Genomic DNA, 9609 nt, shown 5'->3' with positions numbered 1-9609 from the left:
TCTTACTCCTTTGTGTTGAAACCTTTGCGTTCCTGTATCTCGACCCTTTTTTATTTCTGACCTGTTTGTAACCTTTGTTCCCTGTCCTGGGTAACACTAATATTTTATTAGTTCCAGCCCAGGGGCCAGACATGTGTGTGAACAAGTCTTTGGATGGTTCCAACCCCCACCATTCATTTACCCCCAGTCTCTGAGTCTTCCCAGCTGAGACTCCGGACATCATGAAACAGAGACACGTTGTCCCTAATGTGCCCTGTTCAAATTTCTGACCAATACAATCCATGAACATAATGTAAAACAAAATAAATATACTGCTAAATTCTGGGACAATTAGTTGTGCAGAGATGCTAACTGGAACACTAATTCTTCATTTCACTTTATACTTATCATGAGTTACCACCCAGCATAAACCTGAGATGTGATAGAGTGGCCCTCGCAGTTATAAGATGATGTTACTCCTGTGTTTGACTCACCGACGCAGAATTCTTTAGGAAAGTAAGATTGGTGGTCCCAAGGACACCACTAAGCCTCCTCATATAATATTGGAATTGCTCACAGGATAGCTTTAGTATAAAAAACATCCTGAAAGAGAAGAAATAGTCTTCCTCTATGAAACACAAATGCATCTTTTCTGCAGTAATCTTGACATGACCCACAATTTAGGAGAACCAGTAACATACTGCATGTTATCAAGTAAGCAGGCCAATTTGGTTCAACAGCTGATAAAATGAGAGCAGAGAATGGAGTGGCCTGTGATTCAGAAGCCCAGGGGTCCAGTTAATACCTATGTGCCCTTGTACAACTTACTTCCCCTCTCTGAGCTCTCATTTTACTTGTAAAGTAAGAGTTGAACTAGAGGACTAATGAACCTTCCAATTTTGATTTGGGAGCACAAAACAGAGGCATGGCTGTGATAAGCTGAGTAATGGGCCCCCCAAAAGATGTCCACATCTAAATCCCTGGAACTTGTGAATCTGTTACCTTATGTGGCAAAAGGCACTTTGCAGATATGATTAAGCTAAGGATCTTGAAAGGGAGACAGAAGGAGATGTGAGGATGGAAGTAGAGGCCAAAGAGGAGAAAAGATGTTAACCTAATGGCTTTGAAGAGGGAGGAAGGGGTCATGAGCCATGAAATGCAGGCAGCTTCTGGAAGCTGGAAAAGGAAAGGAAATGGATTCTTTCCTAGAGCCTCCAGAAAGAACATAGTCCTGCAGACCCATTTTAGATTTCTGATCCCTAGTATGATAAAACACTAAATTTGTGCTGCTTTAAGCCACTAAATTTATGGTCATTTGTTATAGCAGCAACCAGAAACTAATACAGTGGTTAAGGACTGGGTGATGCTATCAGACTATTTGAATTTAAGTCCTTCTACAGCTTACTGGATATATGACCTTGGGCAGTTCTTTAAACTTGCTGTACCTCAGTTTCACCTTGAAAAATGGGATGATGGTAATAGGACCCAACCTACTGGGTTGTTAGGGATTTACATGAGGAAATCCTTAGGATCATCTGGAATTTAGCAATTTTTAAATAAGTGTAACCATTGTTCTGCTAAGACTTAACGTTTAGTTTAGGATATTTGTACCTTCTCTCTAATAAATCAATTATTTCTTTTCACACAGTCATCAAGGAGGAGGGTTATAGCAGCATCTACTTTAAGAGTTATGTAGACAGCATTTCATTTGATCCTTACAACCAACCGTGAAATACATATAAGTTTAAGTTCTCATTTGAGAAAACTGAGGCTATGGGAGGTTAATTTTCCCATGGAACATAGCTAGTAAGTGGGCAAACTTACTACAGATTGCACTAACTACATTTATCTGCTGGATGATTATGAACGAATATGCGCAAATAACAACAGCCAGGAGCATTCAACCAATACCGCGGAGTCTAGGCTGACGCACACTTGGTCACTCCATCTGATTCACACTGGCACAACTGCCAGCTACTTAATACCAATACCCTGTTTCCAGAAATGTAGGAGGCAGCAGGGAGACGCCTGCGGTGCGCCCTGATACACTTAGGGGTGGGGCCACCCCGGAGGCCAGTGCGCGGCCGCGGAGCTCTGCCTGTTGCTCCGCCCCCCGGCGAGTCGGCGCCACCATGGAGGAGTACCACCGCCACTGCGACGAGGTACCGCCCCTTGGCCGCCTGCCGGCGACCCCCGCCCCCAGCCGCCTCGGCACCGGGTCCCGGCTGGGTGGTCTCCCGGCGCCGGGCGGTCCCGCGAGTTGGGGTGCGGCGGCCTCCGAGCTCCGGTCCCCCCTTCGGGGACGAGGATCCGCCCCGTCGGTGCCCGCGCCCCGAAGCCCTGAGGGTGGGCTGAGAGTCGGGATGGCAGGGGTGGCCGGGACCGCTGGGGATCGGCGGCGGGATCTGGGCCGCAGGGTGGAAGGGCTGACTCGGGGTGAGTGGGGTGGGGGTGGGATGGCGGGCACCGCCCATCTGCAGGGCGGGCCTTAGAAACCGGTCTTCCCGGCGGCTCCCTCCGCCCATTGGCGTCCCCAAAGCAGGTGCTGCAGCCCCGCGAGTGAGGCTCTGGTGGCAGAGCCGCTCCAGCTCTCGGGCCACTCTCTCTTGGCTAGGCTGGAAGGAGGTGCATGATGGATTACGAGCTCTTGCTTCCTGACACAGCCTTCCTGAAATCTGAGTTGAACCCCAAGGTGCAGTTGTCTTCCTGTGACTGATGGGGACTCTGACTTTTATGGCGGCCAAGTGACTTGCCCCAAGTTAAAACCGCCAGGAATGACAGATGCCCATTTGAACCCAGGCCTCTGACTACCCAGCTACAGCTCTGGCTTCACTTTAACGACGAGGAGGATGAGGCCTCTTAGATCCCAGCACGACCTGTGACAGGCCAGCAAAGGCAGAATAGACTAAGACATTTTGTGTCCATTGGTAGCCACAGGTGCATGGTGCAGTAAGGGAAGAGGAAGCACGTGGAGGAGGTACAGCATAAAATGGTGCATTGTTAGACCCCAAGAAGGGGCTTCTGGTCCATCCAGCTTTAGGATGTGGACTTCTGCGGAAGCTGAAACCACATTTAAATGCATTAGCTCTGTAATGCAGGTAGCAAACACACTTACAGATTAACGGTATTATTTTAGAAATCGAGGCACAAGCAATTTCTCCTAGTCCCCTGACTCCTAAGAGCATCCTGTACTGTAGTACTTACTAAATACCTGTATTTTAAAATAAAGTTATGTGCATTACCATGGCCACCCAGTATGGTCTGATTATTTGGTGACCTTCCAAATTGAAGTGAAATGGACATCATTTAATTTGTAGAGCACTTTTGAAAATAGGCAAAGACCTTATTTTAAGGTAAAATGATTATTCTAATAGGGTCAAAACATGAGACCTGTTCTCATAATATTATTCCTAATTATTTACAGCATTTTTATTTCCTTTGTTGAATTCTTTGGTGTGATTAAATGAGTTGAAAATATTTCAAATCTACACTGAAGACAATACTTACTTGTTTTTTGGACTTAAGTTGTAGGATTTACAAAAACACTGATGTCACAAAGCATCTAAATACATCTCCATGGAAACAAATCATGAATTACTTGAAGTGTTTTAATTTAGATTGCAATCTTATCACATAGCCTGGGTGTCTACTCGAGGACACTTGGATGTCACTAATAGTTGCTTTTAACTCAGTATGCTATCAAGCCACTCCACAGGAAAGATTAAGTTGCCAGGCCTATCATATAGTATTAAAGTGACATTAATTTAGAAAGATCAAGTATTTTTATAATCTTTTATTTGGGAAAGCCACATTGTTTTGCCAAGCATAAATTTTTAATAATTTGAATATAATCTGTTAATCATTCTCTTCTCGTGGACTACCTCATCCTCACTGTAGCCATTTCCTATATCCTGATAGCCCACATATCTTCATATCTACCTCCTGCTATTTCCGGAGCTTTATCATACAATGATTCTCAATCTAGGGTGTTCATCAGAATCACCAGGAAAGCACTTGTTAAAAAATGTTGCAGAGACCTCTGTAGACATGATGCCCCTTCTCCCTATGGTCTCCTGTTGCTAACACCTGCCTAGGCCAACATGGGGTATTCTGTGCAGCATCACAGCCACAAATAAAAGGAAGTCTTTGTTGAAAGCAGCTCTGTCTTTTGTTTTTCCCTTATAGGTTGGCTTCAACACTGATGAAGCCCACAATATCGTTAAGGAGGTGAGTTACAAATGTTGTTCATCTTGAAGCTTGCTGCGTTGATGGAAATTTTAAAGAGCTGTGTTTTGACTTTCAGTACAAAGTTAGAAGCCTTAGTATTTGAACAATATTTTTAATATTTATTCGCTCACTCTTTATAGAAGTGCCTCTGTGTTTTGTTGTATGTTAGCAGGCATCCTGGGGCTTACTTTGAAAGTGACCTTTAAGTAGTAGTCTGCCGCACTGGTTTGTGGTTTTCTAAAACTGATGCCCCTTTGAATAAAAAAAATTTTAATCCAGTAGACCAAATATTATTCTAAATGTTAATGCTTCATATCTACCCCCTGCTATTTCCTGAGCTTTATCATAAAACGATTCTCAATCTAGGGTGTTCATCAGAATGTTCATAGGGTATACATGTACATATATGTTTTTGTATATGTAGAAATATGATCCTTTAATCCAATTGGAATTGGAAAAATATTCACTTAACATCTTTAAGACTCTAATATGATGCTGAATCACGATCTTTGCAAAATTATTTGCAGTGTGAAATCTGGTCCTGCTGTTAGGCAAATAGACAAGAAGTTCTCTTTGGAAATCAATTCTAGCAGAGGAACTGTAGTTATTCTAGTGGTATCATACACAGACTACACTGTGAGTGAGGTATTTATGAACATGGTTAGTAATCCTGAGTCCTTCTTAACCGTTCCAAATCTTAGGCAAAGAAATGTGCTGGCCCAGAAGGCAAGCTTGTGTTATGGGTACGGCTGTTGAGACCTGTTCTGGCAGGCCCTACCTTCCTTTGGTCTGGGCAGTGAGCACTGCGTCAGTCCATCCTGAGACAGTTCCTCACTGGCCCAAATGTTCTGGGGGCAGGAGCTCACCCAGAACTTCCCCAGGGCTGGCCTTGTACAGCTGGGATCCACTTGAGATTTGAGAGGACTAGGCAGGCACCTGAAAATCCTGCCATATTTCATTAGTTCACAATCACATATTAGAACGATGTAGCCAGGAATATTCAATTTTTAAAATAGAATGGAAATGTTTTTGATGTCTTGGCAATGCAGAAGCACAAATGAGGGCATTGGGAGGTGGAAAGGGGCTGGAGGTAATGGGAAGGGCAAGAGTGATAATCGTGTTTTCCAGTGTGAGAGTAGATCTTAAAAGTGTTCTCACCACATGCAAAAAATGGTAACTATATGAGGAGATGGATATGTTAACTAACTTACTGTGGTGATTGTTTCACAATATAAGTATATCAAATCAGCATGTTGTGCACCTTAAACTTACACAATGTTGTATGTCAATTATATCTCAATAAAACTGTAAAAAATAAAATAGCAGTAATGATGATGATGATGATGATAGCTAACATTATTTATGTGCAGCAGTCACTGTGAGCATTTGGTATTCATGATCTTACCCCATCCACACAACAACCTGATAAAATGAGACTGTTAATCCCTACTTTAAGGATTAGGAAAATAGGGGCTTCAAGAGGTTAAGTCACTCGCAGAAGTTCACACAGCAAGTAGGTGGCAGAAGAAACCTTAAAACCTAATATTGTGATGCTAAGCCAGGGCTCTCAGTCAGATATCAGAAATGGATACAAGTAAGTGATATGAAAATCATTTGACTTTGTTTTTCTAGAGCACCTGAGAAGTAGGGTTTGTTGGTTTACTTTTAGTGGTGGGTGTGCTAGTTTTTATAGCTAAGCAATCACATTATATGAATGAGAATATAGTTATTATAATGATAATTTTATTTTTTAATTGCACTCACCCTTGAGCCCTCATCTGAAACCTAGTTCAAATCCTGGCTATTTTAAAGCCATTCATTTAACCAACTGATATCACCGTTTTTAGTCTCCACCCCCTCTATAATCCTTTTATGGCCTCACTCAGCACCCTGGATTAGTCTTCCTTGTGTTAGAGAGTTCTTTTATTAGCTTCTCTGCTAGATTAAATTCTTCATAACAGAGGTCATGTCATCGTTATCTTTATATGGCCCACAGTATCTCATTGGGGGAGAAAACACATGCAGAAACACTTTGAAAATTCTAAAACAATGAGAGAGAGTGCATAATAAATATTGACCAGATGCATATTTTCTAAGATGCTTCATTGGGTCATAAATTTTTTTTATGTTTTGAATACATTTTTGCTGCACATTGTGTGTAATTTCTTTGTCCTCTGTCCTTTTAGTGTATAGATGGGGTCCTGGGTGGTGAAGATTATAACCACAACAATATCAACCAGTGGACTGCAAGCATAGTGGAACAATCCTTAACACATTTGGTTAAACTGGGGAAAGCTTATAAATATATTGGTAAGTATCAGTGTCCTTCCTCACTAGCTTACTTACCTTAGTCCTTGTGGTTTTCTCTGAATTTATAGAATGTAAATGAATGATAGACACTCAAGTTGGATTCTAATAGGGTATGAAGGACTTCTGACTTACTTATCCAAATACATAATAATATCTGAAAGAAGGAGCTCTTTCACTACTCAAAAGCAGTTTGAGCTCCCACCAACCATCCACATGTTCTTGGTAGCATCATCTTTGACATTTGCATCAGTTTTCTCTTCCCACTACAACCCATTCAGCCCCACTGTCTTCCTGCAGTAGCCCTAGGCCTCCTTCCATACCTGTAACACTGTAAAGTGCCATGCAAAAACTATAAAGTGTGACCACTTCATTTCTGTGTCTGAATTATGCCCATGGGACAAAGTATATAATTTGGCCCTAATTTTTCTTGCAGTACAATCACCAGTGGGGAGCAAACAGACTGGATCCAGTGGGGTCAAAGTCATGGTGGTAGATAATCAAGATAGCTTATTCTTTTCAATCTATTTGCTGGATGCTTATAACTACAGTGCTGTTATTTTTACAGCTTTTAGAGCTCTGAGCTCAAACACTTAGACCTTACCTCTCTTGTCCTTTGTAAGCCTTCTCACTCTGCAACTTTATTTTCAGTGACCTGTGCAGTGGTCCAGAGAAGTGCGTATGGCTTTCACACAGCCAGCTCCTGTTTTTGGGATACCACATCTGATGGTAAGAGACCTCAAGCTGATTCAGGCAAAATCGAGGTTCTAGCAAGTACTTATTTATTTCTAATTAAATTCTGAAAAGACTATCAACAGAATGCTAGTAACAAGTATGTCCTCATTCAAATAGGAGAAGTGGAGATTAAGCAGATTGCAGGAAATAAGATGTTAAAAACTATGAACAATGTGTATATATTCCCTGGTAATTTCAGTTTTTCACTGGTATTTCAAAGTCCTTTTTTTGTGTGTTTTCAGGGACCTGTACTGTAAGATGGGAGAACCGAACCATGAACTGTATCGTCAATGTTTTTGCCATTGCTATTGTCCTGTGACAACAGACTAAAAATGTCTGGCCAAAGCCATTAACTTAAGATTTATCAGTGTATCCTTTCTAAAAGAGTAATAGTTACTTATCAATGTGCTAGATGACAAGTATGCAATGTGCTTCAAAGCTGTCAACAAAAACCAAACATAAGCAAGCAATCTCACAGTAAGCTGGCAGATTATCTCATACTCCATCCAACATCATTTAAATAGAAAAATTGAACGTAGGCAAAAACAAATACGGAACTACGGCGTGACATCAAAATACAACCTTTTATTTACACCGGCTTTTCACTAACATTATGTAGCTAAGGAGATGGCGAAATCCATTCAGATAATAACATTTCAGCTAGAGAAGTTAACAGGGATAAATACATGAACCAAACAAACAAACAAAAAAGCTGCAAGGATAAATGTGAAGAAAATAATATTTAGCTAACAGTTCTTAGTTCTTCATTTCTTATCCTCACTTAGCTGTACATGTGATTTAGTGGAAGGTAATTCTGTTCTTTTTTTCTCCATCAACTAATATTTCAAAAGCAATTACTATTAACTTGTTGCCTTTCTCTGAGAACTGTTAAAACAATTTTTTGAATTTCAAATTCTTGGATTTACATTTGAGGATGAATTAAATCTGGTAATCTGAATTCCCTAGTTAAACGAAATGAATTACAATGCATGATGAGAAGTATATGACTCCAACAGCTGCCTTACAATTCACTCATTCCATGTAGAACACATATTTAATGAATTCCTGTTATGAACATATTTCTCTGCTAGGCATTATAGTCATCAATATGTTGTTCGACTTCTAAGTTTCTATTGGCACCTGTTCAGAAGGACAACTAACACTTATGTTTTGGGAAGGAAAAAAGTTGTTTTCGAGAGGAGAGAGAGAAAATGAATCTGGTTATCTGTGTAGAAGTAAGCCAAATGAAAAGCACTTACTGCTGACAGAGAATTATAGATCTAATTTTAAAAATTGCTCCTAGCAAGTAAAAAAATGCATAAAATGTGCAGCTCGTAGTTAAAGGCCTTATTAGCAGTCTTAACTATACGAGTAGTAAATTTTCTCATTGCTTCAGTTATAACCACCTGTAAATAATTTTAAATACTTATTATGTGGGGTTCTAATTGAGTGGAATAAAGTATAAATGAAAAGTATACAATCATAAGCAGGTTATTGAATATCTCAGGGCCTATGATGTGTAGTTAAATTTATTAAGAAAATAAAAGATGGCAAATTAGGGTACACAGCTGGCCACCAAATGCGAAGTCAATCTGCTCTTTAACCTTGAAAACACAATCAGTTTTGCACATTACCTCTAACACTAATACATACAGGGAGTGGAACCATGATTCATTGAATTTTGGAGGGAAAGAGCAGCTTAGTATTAGTATTGACAAAATTAAGATAGGGTTCTTGTAGGAATACTGTGTGCATGTTTGATATTTGCTGAGTGACAATAATTGTTCAGTGTTTAAGAAGAATGTTAAGAAAATAGAAGGAGAGAGCTTAATACAGTGATCTACATTTTTGGCATGTCAAAAATTCTCATAGTCATTACCTTTATTTTACTCTACACTGCTGGCTTCTGTGCCCTTGAGGATTATAATAGTGACCAAAATATCTGTGTAATTAAGGCTTGCTTTTGATTATTATAATTGAAACCTGATTTTAAAAGAATGATATTCAGTAATACCTCGTGAATTTGCTATCTGCTCTGTTTTTATTTAAAATAAAGATTATCTTCCTGTACTGTACTTTTGCTTCTGAATGATCATTGAATAGTTAAACAGCATTGTGCTTACTCTAAGAAATTCTAATTAGGAGGAATGAGGAAGAGAAATGAATGTCAGACCACATAGATAAATTGTACAGAATAAATACCATTAAAATAGCAATCTAAGCCCAGTGTTCATCATTACAACATAATAGCTTCTATTTTTTGCTGTTTGTTTTATGATTTTAGCCCCAAATTTCATTTTAAAAAGTCACCATAAAATACATTCTGTAACTATTAGCCTTTAATGATTATTTTTGGCAAGG

The 9609-nt window shown here is 39.9% G+C and overlaps 1 protein-coding gene across 1 annotated transcript; it reads left to right on the top strand.

The window, feature by feature from the left end:
* Window positions 1-2021: 2021 nt before the first annotated feature.
* Window positions 2022-9323, top strand: DYNLT3 (dynein light chain Tctex-type 3). The gene is made up of 5 exons (XM_017671809.3): window positions 2022-2141; window positions 4165-4206; window positions 6393-6516; window positions 7165-7242; window positions 7491-9323. Exons 1-5 carry the CDS (start codon window positions 2112-2114, stop codon window positions 7565-7567), a joined length of 351 nt encoding a protein of 116 aa, XP_017527298.1. The 5' UTR covers window positions 2022-2111; the 3' UTR covers window positions 7568-9323.
* The last annotated feature ends 286 nt before the right edge of the window (window positions 9324-9609 follow it).

Source organism: Manis javanica, chromosome X (assembly GCF_040802235.1).
Source record: "Manis javanica isolate MJ-LG chromosome X, MJ_LKY, whole genome shotgun sequence".
Taxonomy (NCBI): domain Eukaryota; kingdom Metazoa; phylum Chordata; class Mammalia; order Pholidota; family Manidae; genus Manis; species Manis javanica.
Note: the sequence above shows the minus strand (reverse complement) of the source record. Positions and strands in the feature narration are given on the sequence as shown.